The 22,261-nt window shown below is 39.5% G+C and overlaps 3 protein-coding genes across 3 annotated transcripts; 1 reads left to right on the top strand and 2 right to left on the bottom strand.

Annotated features, from left to right (window-relative positions):
* Nucleotides 1-28: 28 nt before the first annotated feature.
* LOC126377112 (major facilitator superfamily domain-containing protein 12-like) lies at nucleotides 29-21,960 on the top strand. The gene is made up of 8 exons (XM_050024778.1): nucleotides 29-563; nucleotides 663-870; nucleotides 1,184-1,268; nucleotides 1,762-1,950; nucleotides 2,452-2,749; nucleotides 2,825-2,975; nucleotides 20,551-20,675; nucleotides 21,750-21,960. The coding sequence occupies exons 1-8, from the start codon at nucleotides 284-286 to the stop codon at nucleotides 21,800-21,802; spliced, it is 1,389 nt and encodes a 462-aa protein (XP_049880735.1). The 5' UTR covers nucleotides 29-283; the 3' UTR covers nucleotides 21,803-21,960.
* On the bottom strand, nucleotides 3,338-11,520 carry LOC126376714 (uncharacterized). The gene is made up of 2 exons (XM_050024273.1): nucleotides 9,214-11,520; nucleotides 3,338-9,087 (listed from the first exon to the last, which is right to left on the bottom strand). The coding sequence occupies exons 1-2, from the start codon at nucleotides 11,171-11,173 to the stop codon at nucleotides 3,692-3,694; spliced, it is 7,356 nt and encodes a 2,451-aa protein (XP_049880230.1). The 5' UTR covers nucleotides 11,174-11,520; the 3' UTR covers nucleotides 3,338-3,691.
* Nucleotides 11,537-20,298, bottom strand: LOC126376705 (uncharacterized). The gene is made up of 2 exons (XM_050024263.1): nucleotides 17,573-20,298; nucleotides 11,537-17,446 (listed from the first exon to the last, which is right to left on the bottom strand). The coding sequence occupies exons 1-2, from the start codon at nucleotides 19,530-19,532 to the stop codon at nucleotides 12,051-12,053; spliced, it is 7,356 nt and encodes a 2,451-aa protein (XP_049880220.1). The 5' UTR covers nucleotides 19,533-20,298; the 3' UTR covers nucleotides 11,537-12,050.
* Nucleotides 21,961-22,261: the final 301 nt, after the last annotated feature.

Below are 22,261 nucleotides of genomic sequence, written 5' to 3'. Positions count from 1 at the left end.
ATTTTATATTCTGTCAGTGTCACTCTCTTGCGTTCATTCATTCCATGCGGCGCTCATTTACTTTACGTTACGTTTTGTGGGTGGAAAATAATAGTAATATTTATAATACAGGTTGTTTTGCAGAAATTAAAAACATTTTTATGAACCAAGTAGCACCTTTTTAATAGAACCAAAAGACTCTTGTATGTTCCTTCAATGTATTCATAGCAAGTTACATTCTTATCGGTTTGTCATAACTTTTTGTTTTGTAAGTTTTATGTTGACAAACTTCAGGTAAATTAAAATGGATAATGAATTTGTGGATATATCTACTAGCTTAAAATTACAACTTGGCTACGGAATTGGTCATATATTAAACGATGTGTGTGCTAGTCTGTGGTTTACATATTTTTTGGTGTTTTTTCATTTAGTCTTAGAATTTAGTGCTTCACAAGCAGGTAATTTAATGTTGATAGGGCAAGTGGTCGACGCATTATCGACCCCATTCGTAGGATATAATTCAGATCGTACTGACAACTCTGTAAGTGTAAGATATGGCAGAAGAAAATTATGGCACTTATTTGGTAAGTTTCATTGCCATATAAAACACAGTAATAACAACCCATTTTCCATGAGTAATACATTCTATAACACCTTTTTATTCTTTGTTCATAACTTTCCAGGAAGTGCATGCACTTTGGCATCATTCCCATTCATATTCTCAGAATGTTTGGGGTGCTCAGTGGCTCACAAATGGGCGCAAATGTTTTATTATGCTGCATTCATCATGATATTTCAAATTGGGTGGGCAGCTGTGCAAATATCTCATCTGAGTTTAATACCAGAGCTGTCTGAAGATGACCATACAAGAAAACAACTTACTGCTGTCAGGTAATGCTCAGATGTACCAGCCTTCTTATTTTTTTAAAATCTGTCTTTCTTTTTGTATATCTTTAGAAATTAATTTTAATTTAATTGAACAGGAAATTCATGTTTTAGTGTAATTTCTTTAATTAGTATTGAAATATGTTTCAAACTTTTTTCTTTATGAACTCTGTGTAAAATAAATGCCTTTTATTTTAAAAAAAGCAATACTTCTAATATACAAGTATTTTAAATTTAGGCAACATTAGTAATAGGCAGAACCTGAGGTCAGAACAGTGTTGTGTGGGGTTAAAAAGTAATCAGTTATTTTATTTTCCAGGTTCGGGTTCACAGTATTTTCAAACCTATTTGTTTATATCATCACATGGATTGTTCTGCGCGTCACTGGAGAATGTGATAAGGAGGTATAGTAATATTTTATAAGTCATTAAATATTATTATACTGTTTTGTGTCATGTCTCAAGTAATAATTGACTTTGTGTAAATAAAACTTAGATAAAAACAAATATTGAAACACTTGAACCAGAATACTACTATGGTAATATTTGAGTAGATGGTTAAAAAAAACACATTTTTCTATTAGAGAACTGACTGCTAGTTCGACTTGGATAATTTCACTTATTCTCATAAATACCTATAGATGAAATTAATAAACACATAAAAAGTAAAAGTATCATGTCTTAGGTACCTACTTTGCATTATGAAACACGATTTTAAATCGTTAAAACAATTTATAAATTACTGATGTTGTGATGTAGGGGCCACCCCCTATGTTGTGTGAGATGATTGATGATGATGTGATGTAGGAGAATGAAATTGTAGATGTGGCTCTACCTGCCAAGTTCCTAGTGATATCATTGTTTGAACTAAAATAAAATATATAATATTTTATTGCAGCAAGTAGGACCAACGGACGCTTGGAAGTTTAAGAACATAGTTTACATTGTAATGGGAACGGGTACCGTTGCAGTGATTTTGTTCCACTTAATTGTACATGAAAAACCTTACAGACGAAATGAGCAACTAGTAGAGAGTACAAGCAACAGGACCCATTGTGGCTTCCTCCGTCAACCGTTGATGTACCAGGTGATTATTATAACAATATTTTATTGTAAATCGCTGTTGTGTATAAAATGTTATGAATTTATAAGTAATGTAACCTAGTGGTTTCTGTTAATAATAGAAGTTGAAATTGTGAACTTTTACAGACAAATATGAATGAGTAATAAAAATATTTGAAAAAGTATGTCTACACAAACTCAAGTTTCAAAAATCATACATATTTTTCTGAATTTCTATAACCAAATTTAGTTGTTTGAGATTGACTTCTTAGTCGAAATTACTGTTATTTCACTAATATTTTCTTTTGTGCGCATAATTTTTTGGATCTTGAGCATTCTCTATAATCTTGTCAAAATGAGACAAAAGAAATACAGTTGGTGATTGTTGATAATGAACTTAGTCACTCCTACTGACTATATGGATCATATAAATGTTAGAAACAATAGTAGGTATTGTAATTTGGGTCAATATGTAGTAGTTATCTCTAACTGTGTGTTTTTTGTCTAATGTATGAACGACTTGCAGGTGGCAGGAGTATACATGACAACGAGACTCGTAGTAAACGTGTCTCAGGTACTCATACCGCTATATCTTCACCGGACATTGGGCCTAGCGGCGCGCGCGTTGGCCGTGGTGCCGCTGGCAATGTACCTGGGAAGCCTGGCAGCAGCTGGTGTTCAGAGACTGACCCCAAGGTCTATAACACGCAAGCTCAGTTACCTGACAGGATCTGCATGTGCTTTGACTGGTTTCATGTGGGTCTATTTCGGATCCGATCATGTGTACAAACATGACTTAATCTATGTAGTAGCAGTATTAATTGGTAAGTCAATATTGTTGTTAGGTATTAGGTACCTATATATGTATTTATGAAAGCCTTTTTTATATGATTTCTTAGGTTTTGGTGGTGCTGTAATGTTAGTGACAAGCCTGGCTTTGACGGCGGACCTAGTTGGCGCTAGAACAGAAGCATCCGCCTTTGTATACGGTCTCATGAGCTTCACTGATAAGTTGGCGTGCGGCGTTGCTATCGCGCTAATACAGCTCTAGTAAGTATACAATACACTTACATCCTAGATAAGGGTCATTGAATATAAGACGGGCGAATTCACACTTACGCTTAGTTGTAAGAGTCACAAATTGAATTACGTATTCACATCAGTTACCTCCGTATATGCAAAGAAAAAATTGCGCGAAGTGAGGTAAAAGTCATGTATGTATTTTACATGGAGCCGCGGTGGAGTTGACGTTTTTCCGCCAATGCACAATGTGAATGCACCTTAAAACTGTTTAGATAAGACACTAATAATATATCAGCTTTATGGCAATCCAGTACCTTTCCAGTGCGGAAGTTATCCAAGATATAACTGTTTTTTCTATTAGACAATTGATAGTCTCGTAATTTATAACTGTACAGTCTCTTGCTAGACTTGTATGATCTTTTGATGATAAGATGATAATCTTGATAAACTGATGTGGAGGCAAAATGAGAACAATCTTGATAGCGTAAAAAGTGCGTTTTATTGATTACTTTCTTGTTAAAGTTAATTACACTAATACGCGAGTACACACTACCTTGATGAGTCGTGAACTAATTATACAATTGCGTAAAAGGTAAAATAGCTGACGCGGGACATGTGCGGTTGCAAACCGTACATATTCCCGGGCCAGAAGATTATGATGAGATGAATTACTTGCTATGTTAGTAAATTATATAAAACTTGAATGTAAGTATACAATTGAATTGAAATTAAACAAAAGTATCTTAAACAGGATGTTCATTAAAAGAATCATTAAATTTTCGCAAAACGGGACTTGTAGACTTGGTGTCGTATTTTCTACGCACGCTGCTTGTCCGTCGCGCGCTCCCCGCGGCCCGCGCCGCGGCCGTCGGTGCCGGCTCTGGCGCCGGTGGTGCTGCTGGCAACCCTGATGCGCTTGCAGTCGTTGCTCCGTGTTGGCTTCGAATTCTTCTTGTTAAGAATATAATTGCTGCAAGTGCTATTATGCCAAATATCACGTAAATCATGGCATAATGGTGTACATCATGATAAGTAACACCATCACTCAAAACAGGTTCGCTTGTTTTGAGAGTTTTTATCTTGTTGCCAATGTCGGAAGCTTCTTGTTCTAGCTCCGAATAAGATGCATTTGGTAAGCTGAGGTGAGGTATGGTGAGATTAATTAAATTGTTAATCGGAGAGATTGTTGGAGTGTACAAGTTCGGTGATATTCTAATCTCACTTGTATGAGGCTTGTGTGGATAAATCATGAATTCATCCGTCTTGATAATGCAGCCATGACCTACACTTATGAGTCCAGCGCCTGTCAGCTGTTGTGTGGTTACTTGATCCTCGCACATTGTTCTAACTTGACAGGGCTCACAACAAAAATACATGTACATGTTGATTGAATAACTGTCTAGCCACTTGTTGTTACAAGTACTTGTTGTTGTTTTGCAGTCTTGTTTCTGCATCTCACATAGATTCTTGTCAATCTTCATATGAAATTCTGGCTTCTGGCTGTGACAATAATATACTTCTAATTGTACGATACATGCTCTGACATCAATCTCACTCATAGGTATAAAAGTGTCTTTCTTCAAGTTCATGGCTATGTAATCTGACACTGGTATCAGACTAATGATGTTCTCTCCTTGTAGTTTAGGTATTGGAACCAATTTTAAAATCTCAAATGTTTCTCTGCTGACGAGGGGTATTCTGATCTCAAAAAGTAGATAGTCTTGTAACATCCTTGCTTTAATCTTCATTAAACTGTATAACTTTCGCAGATCAGAATGGATGTTGTCAACTGGTAAAGTCACATCTTTGGTTAACTTGCTTGATATAGTGCTGAGTTCATTGATTAGTTGTTCCGGTGTCAATAAGTGTAAGTTGAAGCGGCCTTGATAAATATCCGTGATTGTATCCAGTAATGTGTCCTGTAGGCCTTTTAAATTATGGAGCACGTTGCTTGCTATAATGGCTCCTAATGCGAAGTCATTAAGGACGTTATTTGTGCGTTCCACGTTTTTCAGCTCTTGTACGGAGTTTTCTAATGTATTCATATGTCTATGTATGAGTTTATGTTGCTCGTTCATCACTCTTTCAGTGCGTTTTAATAGGTTGTTTTCTGATTCGACAATTAAAGTTTGATTTTTCCATAGGCTTGCGATGTGGTTTTGATTCTGACGTAGGAGGGCAATGTCTTTCTGATATTGTTCGGCGAATTTCTCATCTAGTACTCCGAACAGCGTGTTAGCGAGATATCCGACACCGTTGATAAGCCCCCGCTTGAGGCGCCGGCGCACGCGCTGCTCGCCTTGCTGACTGAGCAACAGCTGATTGTAGTGTTCGAGTTCGTCGTAGCCATGACGTAACTGGAGTAGTATCGCTTTGCAGTGAGCTTGTTCTCGTATTGTTGTGCATGCGTTCTCCATTGTATTCACGTATGTTTCGAGGGCCTTATTACCTTGCCAATAAGGATCCATTTGATAGTACACGACGAGCTTCCATTCATCTTTGATTAAGAGCATATTTGAGACTTTGTCAAAGTACATACTTTGATTCTCTCTGAACTTGGTAACATTGACTTTGCTCTCAACTTCTGATATGACGATCATAAACAGCATGAATGCAGTAAGAATTGAAGTAAGGCAAAACTTCTTGCCTTTTGCGTTACTTGTTCTCTGTGGCTTGCCTTCTTGTTCGGCGTGTTTACCATAGTACGCTTGTTGTACAGGTAAATTGCTTGCTTGGTTGTCATCATGTTCTGTTAGTACAGACAACTTTATTACAGGCCGTTTCATGAAGCCTCCCTTTGTTTTTAAGGTGATGACACGGGTGTAGCCGTCCTTTCCTGGATGTAGCTGCACTACTCTGCCCATAATCCACTTGCCTGGAGGCAGATTATCTTCATGCACGAGAACTACATCGTTTAGCTTGATATTCTCTTGCGGACGTTTCCATTTTGACCTTGCTGTCAACTGAGACAAATATTCGGCACGCCATCTCTTCCAAATATCTTGTAATATTTTTTGAGTAAGCTGCCAGCGTGTTCGTAGATCTCTTTCAGTCTCGACAAGTGTCAGTGTTGGACCACCTGTGAGAAAATGTGACGGTGTCAAAAAGGCAAGGTCATCTGGATCTTCGGATAAAGCACACAGAGGCCTAGAGTTTAGGCACGCCTCAATCTGGGTAAGCAATGTTGAATACTCTTCGTAAGTGAGTCTTTGCTCGCCAATGACTCTTTTCAAATGGAATTTGAAGCTCTTGACAGCCGCTTCCCAGAGGCCCCCTGCTGATGGCCATGAGGGTGCATTAAAATGAAACTTGATTTCCATCTCAGTTAGCACCTTTTGCAACTCGTCATTGTCGCTGAATGTTTGCATAAGCTCTTGATATTCTTGTTGAAGGACTCTACTTGTGCCTACAAAATTGCGTCCATTGTCACAGTAAATATGACGCGGTGTCCCTCTGCGCGCAGACATTCTTCGCAGTGCTGCTATGAACGCAGAAGTAGTTAGATCGGAGACCAACTCAAGATGGACGGCTTTCGTTACCATGCACACGAAAACTGCCACATATCCCTTTGTGGTTTTTATCCCGCGGCCCTTGTTGGCTTTTAACAGGATGTGACCAGTGAAGTCTACACCGGTGTGCATGAAAGGACGAGAAGGATTCACTCTCGATCCAGGTAAGTCAGCCATTAATTGTACTTGCTTATTAGGCTTTTGCTTCTTACAGGTCACGCATCGATGTAAGTATTTTTTCGTTGTTCGATTACCACTCAGTATCCAATACTTTTGGCGCGTGAGCGCTAGTGTAACTCTAGCCCCGCCGTGAAATGTGAGCTTGTGTGCATGATTTATTATTAGCTCGGTAAGTCGATGATTTTGAGGTAAAATTATTGGATTCTTCATTGCAGGGCTGATACGAGCGTTTTGTAGTCTCCCACCAACGCGCAGAATCCCATGATCATCTAAGAACGGGTTCAGGCTTAATAACTTGCTTTTTCCTGATATAACTTTCTTGTCTTTCAGATTCCCAATTTCGTCATGAAAAATTTGTTCTTGTACTTGTTTTACAAGAATTGAAGTGGCTTCTCTTATTTCAGATAGCGTGAGCCATGTTGTATGCTGACGATCTTGCTTTTTCGTGGAAAATCTGCGCACCCATGATAGCACGCGAACTACCTTGTTGTAGGAGCTATACTTGTTTATAAGCTCGTTTACTAGATTTTCCTGACTTGCCGTACCTTGTGTTACGACGTTAACTTGTTGAGCTTGTTTCTCATCTTCTCTTGTTGTATATACTGTTGGTTCCTCTTGCTTTCTACTGTTGTAAGTAGATAGCCATGCCGGTCCCTGCCACCACAGGGAATGTTGCTGCAACCTTGTCGCTGTCAGCCCTCGACTGGCGCAGTCTGCGGGGTTGTCTGCAGACTTCACATAACGCCAGCAATCAGGTGGCATTACTTCGGTGATTTTGTGAACTCTGTTGGATACGAATGGTTTCCAACGATTAGGATTGCCTTGTAACCATCCTAATACTGCCGTAGAATCTATCCATCCGTAGATCTTGATGTCTTGAAGTGATGATAAAGCTTGTAAGACTTTCATCATAAGTTTGGAAAGAAGCAAAGCTCCACTCAGCTCCAGTCTTGGTAGAGTAATTTCCTTGTTAATCGGAACTAGCCTTGATTTGCCAACTACCAAAACGATTTTGACTTGATTCGATGTCACAATCTTGCTGTATATAGAGCACGCGTACGCTTTCTGCGACGCGTCACAAAAGCCGTGTAATTCGACTCTGCACGTGACGTCGGTGCCCAACCATCTAGGTATTTGAATATTATTGATGTTTTCAATATCTTGTTTGATTTCTTGCCATTCCGTATTGATGTGATCGGGCAGTTTATCATCCCAAGCCATGTTCGTTTCCCATACTTGCTGGAACAGTAGCTTCATTTTTGTAGATAGTGGAGTTAGCCACCCTAACGGGTCAAACAGCTTGGATATGTCCGACAATAGCGTTCGTTTTGTATTTTCACCATTTTCGTTAGGGATTTTTGATTGGAAAATGAAAATATCTTGATCTGGGTTCCAAATTAAACCGAGGGTCTTTGTTGATTCCGCTTGCTTGAAATTATAGTTATTTTGACCTTGTTTGTCTCCCTCTTGTTTTAGTTCTTGATAATTAGAATTCCATTTTCTTAAATGAAACCCTCCAGATTTCATAAGCTCCATAAGATCTTGTTTCAGTTGTAATGCGGTTTCTAAGGAGTGGGTTCCATGGAGTAAATCATCCATGTAGAAACAATTCTCCACCACTTGAGAAGCTTCTGGGTAGTGTACTTTTTCATCCGCGGCCAGCTGACGCAGTGTCATCATTGCGAGGAAAGGAGCGGCCTTGGTGCCGTAGGTGACTGTCGTCAGTTGGTACTCACGTAAGAGGTCACGTGGGCTATCTCTCCACACGATCTTCTGCAAACCTTGATCAGCTTTGTGAATCCATATCTGTCTGAACATTTTCTCGATATCTGCGGTGAAGGCGACCTTGTATTGTCTCCACCCTAAAATCAAAGTTAAAAGGTCCTTTTGTAAATTAGGCCCTTTACACATGCAGTCATTGAGACTTTGTCCACTTGTTGTAGTTTGCGAAGCATTGAATACTACGCGGTGCGATGTTGTAGTAGATTGCTCGCGTAGCACGCAATGGTGTGGTAAATAATAGTCCAGCTTCGTGTTGCCGTCAGCTAGTCTCATATGATACAAATTTTGGTATTCGTGTATAAACAGCTTATATTCTTGTTCTAAAGTTTTATTCTTGCTAAACTTTCTTTCAAGCTGATGAAACTGTGCTATAGCCTTGTGTTTCGATTGTCCTAGTTGATCTATGTTTGATTTTAGAGGCAGTCTGACTTGATATTTTCCATCCTCCGACCTTGTTGTCGTTGTCTTATAAAACTCAACACATTGGCTCTCCTCCGTCGAAAATGAAGTGTCCTCTTGTATATCTTCAATTTCCCAAAATCGATGTAATTCCTCAATATTATTTAAAACCACGTTGCATTGTAGAGTTTGTACCTTGCCGCACAAAATCCACCCAAGCCTTGTTTGTTGTGCAACTGGTGTCATGTTGCCGACGTTGCATATGCCACCTTGAATGATATGCGAATATACGTCAGCACCAAATAAAATATCAATTTGTTTACTTAAATTGAAATCTGGGTCAGCCAATTGAATATTTTCTAAAAAGTCCCATGATGGCTTCTCAAATGACTTACTTGGCAAGTTTCTTGTTAAACTTTTCATTATGTAAACATCAGCGTTGAAAATAAACTCTTCAGTTAGTGAGTTACAGCTGATGGTTAACATTCCAGTGCAGGTGTTGTCCTTGGCGCCAACCCCTGTTATGATGCCTTTACATTTGCGTCTTGGCAAACGAAGCAATTGTGCGGCATGCCCTGTGATCAATGACACTTGTGAGCCTTGATCAATGAGAGCTCGTAATGTATACGACTCTCCACTGGCTCCTGTTACGTTTACCAAAGCTGTCGATAAAAGTGTCTCGGGTGTGTTTCCTTGTTGAGCCACGTGCGAGATACCACTCGCCCGTTCACCCCGATGTGACGATTCCGCGTGAGTCGGTGTCGTGTTGTTTTTACAAGCTTCATGTAAAATTGTATTATGACAGCCATTGCATTCACGGCATCGCCTGTTTGAAGTGCAAAGTTTACCATTATGGCTGAATAAACAATTGCAGCAAATGTTAAATTTTGATATGATTTGACGTTTTTGAGTCGGAGACATTTCCAAGAATTGCTTGCAGTAATAAATTCCATGTTCCATATTACATACCGGACATTTCAATTTGTTATTTTTATTAAATCTTGATGATTGCGATGTAGCCTTGTTGCTTGAAAAGTATCGCTTGTAATGATACTGTTTTTCTTGTTTGTCCGATGTAATTGTAGAGTTTGTATTCGACTTTTGTTCTTGCTTGCGGCGGGCACTTTCCATGGAAGTAAATCTCTTCTCTAAGAATTCTAGAAATTCTTTTAGATTAGGCAGCTGTTTCGAATCCTTCAATGAGTCATTGTAGTCATTGTTGGTATCTGTGTCGAGTTTTTGTGCTAAAATATACACAAGGATCGGGTCCCAGGTGTCTATGTTAACACCTATGTTTTTTATGGCATTTAGACACTCGGTAGTGACGTCGTGTAGGCGCTTGAGATTTTGAACAGTAGCTTGAGGCATAACTGGAAGGTTCATTAACGCACCAATATGCGAATTGAAGATACGTTTCTTGTTTTCGTATCTGTTGTTGAGAATCTCCCAGGCACCGACATAGTTGTCTGAACTGATCGGAAGATGTTGGATTAGGCGCTCTGGTTCTCCCCTAAGCTTGCTTTTAAGGTATTGTAACTTTTGGGCGTTAGACAGAGAAGGATTATTATGTATCGCCTCGCAAAATAAGTCCTTGAATGATACCCATTGTTGGTAGTTCCCGATAAAAACAGGTATATCAAGCTGCGGAGTTGACTTTTCTCGATGTGATACGGACCATAGCTTGGTATTAATGGCCTTCTTGACTGCTAAATACTTAGCTTCGTGTTCGGTGAACCTGCTCTCGTACTGCTGATTAGATCCTTGCAGCTCACTGTCTAACTCCCAATGAAGAGCGTCTATAGCCTGCCAACGCGATTGAAGGGTATGCAGACTATCTACGAACTCCCACTTTTCATTCATGTTTTCTATATTGATGTTAACTACTGTTCTAGCAAAAGCCTTGAAATTGCTTAATTGCTTTTTTATCATGTCATCAAGCTTGCTGCTACTTCCGGTATTGATTTTATTCTCCCGCACGAACTCATTATCTTTAGAAGTGGAAGCACCTTGTTGGCTAACACTTTCTTGGAAATCATCCACTGGATTGTTGTCCTTGTCGACCACCGTGACCGGGTTTATAGTTACGCTTGATTTTTCTATAAATTCCCTTGTTTCTAAGTAAGCACTCTTTGCGTTTTCGTAATAACGACCGGAGAAGTATTCGTGGTCTTGAGGCAAAAGCTCCTTAAGCTTACCGTGGTTAGAGATATAATCCTCCCAGTACAAGTCCAAGGTCGTGAGACGTCTCTTGATGTTCTCAGGGGTCTTGCGACTTGCACCATCCTTTTTAAAGTTTATTAAAACTTTCTTGATACCATCTTCTAAAATTGCTTGATTTTCAAGTATGTTTTCCATGGTGAAAACTTGTTTTCCTTGATTAAGCTTGATATACACTCACTTGATTGAGTGTTATTATTCACTTGTTTGAATTGTACTTGAATATTCACTTGATTGAATCTCGATTAATATTTCAATTTTTACTAATCCCTGGCGTTGGGTATTAGTCTTGATCACTTGATAGTATAGGTACCTACTTGATAGCTTTGATGCTTTTACGTGCTTGATAAGCCTTGATGCTTTTACGTGCTTGATAAGCCTTGATGCTCTTAATAAACTTGATACTTGATGTACTTGTTATCACTTGCACTGATTCTTGATAATTTGCGAGTTCTTTTCTTATATCACAAACTTCACAAAACTTGATAAAGTGGATATAATCCTCTTGTCTTGCTGATTACTATGTCCACTGTGTCCTGGGATGATATTTGCGCCTTCTCAATCCAGCCGGTGAGACCCGCTGGTGGGAGGCCGGCTGAACCGATTCGCTATCACTCTGCACACGCGAACACCTCGTGTTTGCTCGAAGGACCAAAAAGATGTACAGTCTCTTGCTAGACTTGTATGATCTTTTGATGATAAGATGATAATCTTGATAAACTGATGTGGAGGCAAAATGAGAACAATCTTGATAGCGTAAAAAGTGCGTTTTATTGATTACTTTCTTGTTAAAGTTAATTACACTAATACGCGAGTACACACTACCTTGATGAGTCGTGAACTAATTATACAATTGCGTAAAAGGTAAAATAGCTGACGCGGGACATGTGCGGTTGCAAACCGTACATATTCCCGGGCCAGAAGATTATGATGAGATGAATTACTTGCTATGTTAGTAAATTATATAAAACTTGAATGTAAGTATACAATTGAATTGAAATTAAACAAAAGTATCTTAAACAGGATGTTCATTAAAAGAATCATTAAATTTTCGCAAAACGGGACTTGTAGACTTGGTGTCGTATTTTCTACGCACGCTGCTTGTCCGTCGCGCGCTCCCCGCGGCCCGCGCCGCGGCCGTCGGTGCCGGCTCTGGCGCCGGTGGTGCTGCTGGCAACCCTGATGCGCTTGCAGTCGTTGCTCCGTGTTGGCTTCGAATTCTTCTTGTTAAGAATATAATTGCTGCAAGTGCTATTATGCCAAATATCACGTAAATCATGGCATAATGGTGTACATCATGATAAGTAACACCATCACTCAAAACAGGTTCGCTTGTTTTGAGAGTTTTTATCTTGTTGCCAATGTCGGAAGCTTCTTGTTCTAGCTCCGAATAAGATGCATTTGGTAAGCTGAGGTGAGGTATGGTGAGATTAATTAAATTGTTAATCGGAGAGATTGTTGGAGTGTACAAGTTCGGTGATATTCTAATCTCACTTGTATGAGGCTTGTGTGGATAAATCATGAATTCATCCGTCTTGATAATGCAGCCATGACCTACACTTATGAGTCCAGCGCCTGTCAGCTGTTGTGTGGTTACTTGATCCTCGCACATTGTTCTAACTTGACAGGGCTCACAACAAAAATACATGTACATGTTGATTGAATAACTGTCTAGCCACTTGTTGTTACAAGTACTTGTTGTTGTTTTGCAGTCTTGTTTCTGCATCTCACATAGATTCTTGTCAATCTTCATATGAAATTCTGGCTTCTGGCTGTGACAATAATATACTTCTAATTGTACGATACATGCTCTGACATCAATCTCACTCATAGGTATAAAAGTGTCTTTCTTCAAGTTCATGGCTATGTAATCTGACACTGGTATCAGACTAATGATGTTCTCTCCTTGTAGTTTAGGTATTGGAACCAATTTTAAAATCTCAAATGTTTCTCTGCTGACGAGGGGTATTCTGATCTCAAAAAGTAGATAGTCTTGTAACATCCTTGCTTTAATCTTCATTAAACTGTATAACTTTCGCAGATCAGAATGGATGTTGTCAACTGGTAAAGTCACATCTTTGGTTAACTTGCTTGATATAGTGCTGAGTTCATTGATTAGTTGTTCCGGTGTCAATAAGTGTAAGTTGAAGCGGCCTTGATAAATATCCGTGATTGTATCCAGTAATGTGTCCTGTAGGCCTTTTAAATTATGGAGCACGTTGCTTGCTATAATGGCTCCTAATGCGAAGTCATTAAGGACGTTATTTGTGCGTTCCACGTTTTTCAGCTCTTGTACGGAGTTTTCTAATGTATTCATATGTCTATGTATGAGTTTATGTTGCTCGTTCATCACTCTTTCAGTGCGTTTTAATAGGTTGTTTTCTGATTCGACAATTAAAGTTTGATTTTTCCATAGGCTTGCGATGTGGTTTTGATTCTGACGTAGGAGGGCAATGTCTTTCTGATATTGTTCGGCGAATTTCTCATCTAGTACTCCGAACAGCGTGTTAGCGAGATATCCGACACCGTTGATAAGCCCCCGCTTGAGGCGCCGGCGCACGCGCTGCTCGCCTTGCTGACTGAGCAACAGCTGATTGTAGTGTTCGAGTTCGTCGTAGCCATGACGTAACTGGAGTAGTATCGCTTTGCAGTGAGCTTGTTCTCGTATTGTTGTGCATGCGTTCTCCATTGTATTCACGTATGTTTCGAGGGCCTTATTACCTTGCCAATAAGGATCCATTTGATAGTACACGACGAGCTTCCATTCATCTTTGATTAAGAGCATATTTGAGACTTTGTCAAAGTACATACTTTGATTCTCTCTGAACTTGGTAACATTGACTTTGCTCTCAACTTCTGATATGACGATCATAAACAGCATGAATGCAGTAAGAATTGAAGTAAGGCAAAACTTCTTGCCTTTTGCGTTACTTGTTCTCTGTGGCTTGCCTTCTTGTTCGGCGTGTTTACCATAGTACGCTTGTTGTACAGGTAAATTGCTTGCTTGGTTGTCATCATGTTCTGTTAGTACAGACAACTTTATTACAGGCCGTTTCATGAAGCCTCCCTTTGTTTTTAAGGTGATGACACGGGTGTAGCCGTCCTTTCCTGGATGTAGCTGCACTACTCTGCCCATAATCCACTTGCCTGGAGGCAGATTATCTTCATGCACGAGAACTACATCGTTTAGCTTGATATTCTCTTGCGGACGTTTCCATTTTGACCTTGCTGTCAACTGAGACAAATATTCGGCACGCCATCTCTTCCAAATATCTTGTAATATTTTTTGAGTAAGCTGCCAGCGTGTTCGTAGATCTCTTTCAGTCTCGACAAGTGTCAGTGTTGGACCACCTGTGAGAAAATGTGACGGTGTCAAAAAGGCAAGGTCATCTGGATCTTCGGATAAAGCACACAGAGGCCTAGAGTTTAGGCACGCCTCAATCTGGGTAAGCAATGTTGAATACTCTTCGTAAGTGAGTCTTTGCTCGCCAATGACTCTTTTCAAATGGAATTTGAAGCTCTTGACAGCCGCTTCCCAGAGGCCCCCTGCTGATGGCCATGAGGGTGCATTAAAATGAAACTTGATTTCCATCTCAGTTAGCACCTTTTGCAACTCGTCATTGTCGCTGAATGTTTGCATAAGCTCTTGATATTCTTGTTGAAGGACTCTACTTGTGCCTACAAAATTGCGTCCATTGTCACAGTAAATATGACGCGGTGTCCCTCTGCGCGCAGACATTCTTCGCAGTGCTGCTATGAACGCAGAAGTAGTTAGATCGGAGACCAACTCAAGATGGACGGCTTTCGTTACCATGCACACGAAAACTGCCACATATCCCTTTGTGGTTTTTATCCCGCGGCCCTTGTTGGCTTTTAACAGGATGTGACCAGTGAAGTCTACACCGGTGTGCATGAAAGGACGAGAAGGATTCACTCTCGATCCAGGTAAGTCAGCCATTAATTGTACTTGCTTATTAGGCTTTTGCTTCTTACAGGTCACGCATCGATGTAAGTATTTTTTCGTTGTTCGATTACCACTCAGTATCCAATACTTTTGGCGCGTGAGCGCTAGTGTAACTCTAGCCCCGCCGTGAAATGTGAGCTTGTGTGCATGATTTATTATTAGCTCGGTAAGTCGATGATTTTGAGGTAAAATTATTGGATTCTTCATTGCAGGGCTGATACGAGCGTTTTGTAGTCTCCCACCAACGCGCAGAATCCCATGATCATCTAAGAACGGGTTCAGGCTTAATAACTTGCTTTTTCCTGATATAACTTTCTTGTCTTTCAGATTCCCAATTTCGTCATGAAAAATTTGTTCTTGTACTTGTTTTACAAGAATTGAAGTGGCTTCTCTTATTTCAGATAGCGTGAGCCATGTTGTATGCTGACGATCTTGCTTTTTCGTGGAAAATCTGCGCACCCATGATAGCACGCGAACTACCTTGTTGTAGGAGCTATACTTGTTTATAAGCTCGTTTACTAGATTTTCCTGACTTGCCGTACCTTGTGTTACGACGTTAACTTGTTGAGCTTGTTTCTCATCTTCTCTTGTTGTATATACTGTTGGTTCCTCTTGCTTTCTACTGTTGTAAGTAGATAGCCATGCCGGTCCCTGCCACCACAGGGAATGTTGCTGCAACCTTGTCGCTGTCAGCCCTCGACTGGCGCAGTCTGCGGGGTTGTCTGCAGACTTCACATAACGCCAGCAATCAGGTGGCATTACTTCGGTGATTTTGTGAACTCTGTTGGATACGAATGGTTTCCAACGATTAGGATTGCCTTGTAACCATCCTAATACTGCCGTAGAATCTATCCATCCGTAGATCTTGATGTCTTGAAGTGATGATAAAGCTTGTAAGACTTTCATCATAAGTTTGGAAAGAAGCAAAGCTCCACTCAGCTCCAGTCTTGGTAGAGTAATTTCCTTGTTAATCGGAACTAGCCTTGATTTGCCAACTACCAAAACGATTTTGACTTGATTCGATGTCACAATCTTGCTGTATATAGAGCACGCGTACGCTTTCTGCGACGCGTCACAAAAGCCGTGTAATTCGACTCTGCACGTGACGTCGGTGCCCAACCATCTAGGTATTTGAATATTATTGATGTTTTCAATATCTTGTTTGATTTCTTGCCATTCCGTATTGATGTGATCGGGCAGTTTATCATCCCAAGCCATGTTCGTTTCCCATACTTGCTGGAACAGTAGCTTCATTTTTGTAGATAGTGGAGTTAGCCACCCTAACGGGTCAAACAGCTTGGATATGTCCGACAATAGCGTTCGTTTTGTATTTTCACCATTTTCGTTAGGGATTTTTGATTGGAAAATGAAAATATCTTGATCTGGGTTCCAAATTAAACCGAGGGTCTTTGTTGATTCCGCTTGCTTGAAATTATAGTTATTTTGACCTTGTTTGTCTCCCTCTTGTTTTAGTTCTTGATAATTAGAATTCCATTTTCTTAAATGAAACCCTCCAGATTTCATAAGCTCCATAAGATCTTGTTTCAGTTGTAATGCGGTTTCTAAGGAGTGGGTTCCATGGAGTAAATCATCCATGTAGAAACAATTCTCCACCACTTGAGAAGCTTCTGGGTAGTGTACTTTTTCATCCGCGGCCAGCTGACGCAGTGTCATCATTGCGAGGAAAGGAGCGGCCTTGGTGCCGTAGGTGACTGTCGTCAGTTGGTACTCACGTAAGAGGTCACGTGGGCTATCTCTCCACACGATCTTCTGCAAACCTTGATCAGCTTTGTGAATCCATATCTGTCTGAACATTTTCTCGATATCTGCGGTGAAGGCGACCTTGTATTGTCTCCACCCTAAAATCAAAGTTAAAAGGTCCTTTTGTAAATTAGGCCCTTTACACATGCAGTCATTGAGACTTTGTCCACTTGTTGTAGTTTGCGAAGCATTGAATACTACGCGGTGCGATGTTGTAGTAGATTGCTCGCGTAGCACGCAATGGTGTGGTAAATAATAGTCCAGCTTCGTGTTGCCGTCAGCTAGTCTCATATGATACAAATTTTGGTATTCGTGTATAAACAGCTTATATTCTTGTTCTAAAGTTTTATTCTTGCTAAACTTTCTTTCAAGCTGATGAAACTGTGCTATAGCCTTGTGTTTCGATTGTCCTAGTTGATCTATGTTTGATTTTAGAGGCAGTCTGACTTGATATTTTCCATCCTCCGACCTTGTTGTCGTTGTCTTATAAAACTCAACACATTGGCTCTCCTCCGTCGAAAATGAAGTGTCCTCTTGTATATCTTCAATTTCCCAAAATCGATGTAATTCCTCAATATTATTTAAAACCACGTTGCATTGTAGAGTTTGTACCTTGCCGCACAAAATCCACCCAAGCCTTGTTTGTTGTGCAACTGGTGTCATGTTGCCGACGTTGCATATGCCACCTTGAATGATATGCGAATATACGTCAGCACCAAATAAAATATCAATTTGTTTACTTAAATTGAAATCTGGGTCAGCCAATTGAATATTTTCTAAAAAGTCCCATGATGGCTTCTCAAATGACTTACTTGGCAAGTTTCTTGTTAAACTTTTCATTATGTAAACATCAGCGTTGAAAATAAACTCTTCAGTTAGTGAGTTACAGCTGATGGTTAACATTCCAGTGCAGGTGTTGTCCTTGGCGCCAACCCCTGTTATGATGCCTTTACATTTGCGTCTTGGCAAACGAAGCAATTGTGCGGCATGCCCTGTGATCAATGACACTTGTGAGCCTTGATCAATGAGAGCTCGTAATGTATACGACTCTCCACTGGCTCCTGTTACGTTTACCAAAGCTGTCGATAAAAGTGTCTCGGGTGTGTTTCCTTGTTGAGCCACGTGCGAGATACCACTCGCCCGTTCACCCCGATGTGACGATTCCGCGTGAGTCGGTGTCGTGTTGTTTTTACAAGCTTCATGTAAAATTGTATTATGACAGCCATTGCATTCACGGCATCGCCTGTTTGAAGTGCAAAGTTTACCATTATGGCTGAATAAACAATTGCAGCAAATGTTAAATTTTGATATGATTTGACGTTTTTGAGTCGGAGACATTTCCAAGAATTGCTTGCAGTAATAAATTCCATGTTCCATATTACATACCGGACATTTCAATTTGTTATTTTTATTAAATCTTGATGATTGCGATGTAGCCTTGTTGCTTGAAAAGTATCGCTTGTAATGATACTGTTTTTCTTGTTTGTCCGATGTAATTGTAGAGTTTGTATTCGACTTTTGTTCTTGCTTGCGGCGGGCACTTTCCATGGAAGTAAATCTCTTCTCTAAGAATTCTAGAAATTCTTTTAGATTAGGCAGCTGTTTCGAATCCTTCAATGAGTCATTGTAGTCATTGTTGGTATCTGTGTCGAGTTTTTGTGCTAAAATATACACAAGGATCGGGTCCCAGGTGTCTATGTTAACACCTATGTTTTTTATGGCATTTAGACACTCGGTAGTGACGTCGTGTAGGCGCTTGAGATTTTGAACAGTAGCTTGAGGCATAACTGGAAGGTTCATTAACGCACCAATATGCGAATTGAAGATACGTTTCTTGTTTTCGTATCTGTTGTTGAGAATCTCCCAGGCACCGACATAGTTGTCTGAACTGATCGGAAGATGTTGGATTAGGCGCTCTGGTTCTCCCCTAAGCTTGCTTTTAAGGTATTGTAACTTTTGGGCGTTAGACAGAGAAGGATTATTATGTATCGCCTCGCAAAATAAGTCCTTGAATGATACCCATTGTTGGTAGTTCCCGATAAAAACAGGTATATCAAGCTGCGGAGTTGACTTTTCTCGATGTGATACGGACCATAGCTTGGTATTAATGGCCTTCTTGACTGCTAAATACTTAGCTTCGTGTTCGGTGAACCTGCTCTCGTACTGCTGATTAGATCCTTGCAGCTCACTGTCTAACTCCCAATGAAGAGCGTCTATAGCCTGCCAACGCGATTGAAGGGTATGCAGACTATCTACGAACTCCCACTTTTCATTCATGTTTTCTATATTGATGTTAACTACTGTTCTAGCAAAAGCCTTGAAATTGCTTAATTGCTTTTTTATCATGTCATCAAGCTTGCTGCTACTTCCGGTATTGATTTTATTCTCCCGCACGAACTCATTATCTTTAGAAGTGGAAGCACCTTGTTGGCTAACACTTTCTTGGAAATCATCCACTGGATTGTTGTCCTTGTCGACCACCGTGACCGGGTTTATAGTTACGCTTGATTTTTCTATAAATTCCCTTGTTTCTAAGTAAGCACTCTTTGCGTTTTCGTAATAACGACCGGAGAAGTATTCGTGGTCTTGAGGCAAAAGCTCCTTAAGCTTACCGTGGTTAGAGATATAATCCTCCCAGTACAAGTCCAAGGTCGTGAGACGTCTCTTGATGTTCTCAGGGGTCTTGCGACTTGCACCATCCTTTTTAAAGTTTATTAAAACTTTCTTGATACCATCTTCTAAAATTGCTTGATTTTCAAGTATGTTTTCCATGGTGAAAACTTGTTTTCCTTGATTAAGCTTGATATACACTCACTTGATTGAGTGTTATTATTCACTTGTTTGAATTGTACTTGAATATTCACTTGATTGAATCTCGATTAATATTTCAATTTTTACTAATCCCTGGCGTTGGGTATTAGTCTTGATCACTTGATAGTATAGGTACCTACTTGATAGCTTTGATGCTTTTACGTGCTTGATAAGCCTTGATGCTTTTACGTGCTTGATAAGCCTTGATGCTCTTAATAAACTTGATACTTGATGTACTTGTTATCACTTGCACTGATTCTTGATAATTTGCGAGTTCTTTTCTTATATCACAAACTTCACAAAACTTGATAAAGTGGATATAATCCTCTTGTCTTGCTGATTACTATGTCCACTGTGTCCTGGGATGATATTTGCGCCTTCTCAATCCAGCCGGTGAGACCCGCTGGTGGGAGGCCGGCTGAACCGATTCGCTATCACTCTGCACACGCGAACACCTCGTGTTTGCTCGAAGGACCAAAAAGATGTACAGTCTCTTGCTAGACTTGTATGATCTTTTGATGATAAGATGATAATCTTGATAAACTGATGTGGAGGCAAAATGAGAACAATCTTGATAGCGTAAAAAGTGCGTTTTATTGATTACTTTCTTGTTAAAGTTAATTACACTAATACGCGAGTACACACTACCTTGATGAGTCGTGAACTAATTATACAATTGCGTAAAAGGTAAAATAGCTGACGCGGGACATGTGCGGTTGCAAACCGTACAATAACATTGTTATAAAGTCATGGTATAGACATAATTCGACCTAATAACAGACATAAATAAGTAGGTATTTCGCACATAGTGACTAATCAACTGTAGCTAGCTACCTACATTACAACATTAAAGTTTGATTATTATACCTACATAGTTTGAAATATTAAACATTTTGTGTCATCAATACTTATTATGACTATGAGTCACATTGAAATCCCACATATCGTCTGTTGACATAGTTACTTTGTGATGTTGCAGTGCGGACGGCGCGGATGCTACTTACTACCGCGATGCGTTGTCCTGGGTTTGCGGCGGCGCTTGTACTTTAGGCCTCGTACTTACTTTGTTATTGCCCAAGTTTAACCAGGAGAATCTCATTAATGGTAAGATTATGATCATTCTATATTAACATGTTCACTGTGTATGAATTACATATGACGCAATTAATTTGTAACTCAAATGTGCATGGCCCATATATGGGGCACATTTTTTCTCGCCATAGTGTGACACACTATGTGTTGTGCGAAAAATAACATTGTGGGGTTATCCAATTTTCCGTTACACAGTGAATGTGTTAAATAACACTCACCATGATCATTCGCCTGTAATTTATTCATGGTTTGTTATTTTTTTTTTTTTTTTTCCTTTTAAATATCTACAATCAGTCGCAAGACTTTAATCAGATTTGGTGTGTGAATTGATTAGTTAGAAGTAAAGCAACCAATGCCACCATCTTCCATAGTACTCAGCGCCCAAGAACATCCTTCCTTTTGAGCCTCTTCACCCTGTTGCTAGCTTCCAACAGCATAGTTGCTAAGGGATTTGGATGGTTACTCAACCGTTCCTTATGCCTTTTGTTGTACTTTTCAATTTCTTCTGTGATCGTTGGCATGTCTAGGTATTGATGTACCTCTGAGTTTCGAATAAACCAGGGCGCCGCGCATATAGTCTTCAAGATATTGTTCTGAACCCTCTGCAGACTTAGTATATTGGATTTGCTGGCGGTAGACCATAGGGCGATTCCATAGAGCCAGATTGGTTTCAATATTGCAGTGTAAATCATTAGTTTATTGTTCAAAGATAAAGCTGACTGCCGCCCCAGCAACCACAGCAAGCTACGGAATTTGTTGTTAACTGCGTCTCTTTTGGCTTTGATATGCATTTTCCAAGTAAGCCGCCTGTTATTTTGTATTTATTTTTTCTGAGCATTTCATTGTAATACTGCTTCGTTGCAGTTCTCCTAGCTGACTGATGTAATGCTTAGATCTATGGATCGCCTGTAATGTTATGACATTACAGACGAATGCTCACGGTGAGAGAGCACCTTTATAGGTACAATCTCCAGAAATAATCAAAGCTTGGTACTACAGTATTTCGAAGAGTTGTTGCCTGGGTTGGCTCTGCCCACTCCTATAGGATTTACGAATATTTAACTTAGATATTTCTTTTATTTGCAGACAATTCTTCAGTGAATTCAACAGAAGATGTTGCTGCTCCTCTAGATATATGAAACATTTGATAGTACTTAGTAAAATGATATTTATTAGTTAATGTAAAAGCACAAAGTGATAATCATTACCCCTACATGTATATAATAAAAACGTATTACGAGATTTAATATATTTTGACAAATCTTTCAACTTTACTTTTGTGATATAATTGTATTTCATCTTAAATAGAATATACTTATTATCAAAAATAAGCCTTTTATTACAGTCTTAGTAAAGTGGGGGTGTGTCTCATTTATAAAATCTTGTGCAGCTTTTTACTGGGGACCCAAATTAAATTGAAGATATTCGTATGAATTTCATCACAGTGGTGTTGCTCTATGCTTGCTTAAAGACTACAAAAAAATATAACTGATTTAGATCTCAAAATGTTGATCTTAATTTTCATTCTACAAATGGGCCAGATTGAAATTTATTTTTCTATTTTGGGTATAATTTTTTAAAAATTAATTTACGAAATA

Source organism: Pectinophora gossypiella, chromosome 2 (genome assembly GCF_024362695.1).
Source record: "Pectinophora gossypiella chromosome 2, ilPecGoss1.1, whole genome shotgun sequence".
Lineage (NCBI taxonomy): Eukaryota > Metazoa > Arthropoda > Insecta > Lepidoptera > Gelechiidae > Pectinophora > Pectinophora gossypiella.
This window is presented reverse-complemented; position numbering and strand designations above follow the sequence as displayed.

Bases quoted from the DNA above. Each gene is read 5' to 3' on its own strand.
- LOC126377112 (XM_050024778.1), top strand. From the start codon at position 284: ATGGATAATGAATTTGTGGATATATCTACTAGCTTAAAATTACAACTT. The intron at 564-662 runs GTAAGTTTCATT...ATAACTTTCCAG, and splicing joins AAAATTATGGCACTTATTTG to GAAGTGCATGCACTTTGGCA. The intron at 20,676-21,749 runs GTAAGATTATGA...TTTTATTTGCAG, and splicing joins CCAGGAGAATCTCATTAATG to ACAATTCTTCAGTGAATTCA.
- LOC126376714 (XM_050024273.1), bottom strand. From the start codon at position 11,173: ATGGAAAACATACTTGAAAATCAAGCAATTTTAGAAGATGGTATCAAG. The intron at 9,088-9,213 runs GTAAGTCATTTG...ATATCATTCAAG, and splicing joins TTTAACAAGAAACTTGCCAA to GTGGCATATGCAACGTCGGC.
- LOC126376705 (XM_050024263.1), bottom strand. From the start codon at position 19,532: ATGGAAAACATACTTGAAAATCAAGCAATTTTAGAAGATGGTATCAAG. The intron at 17,447-17,572 runs GTAAGTCATTTG...ATATCATTCAAG, and splicing joins TTTAACAAGAAACTTGCCAA to GTGGCATATGCAACGTCGGC.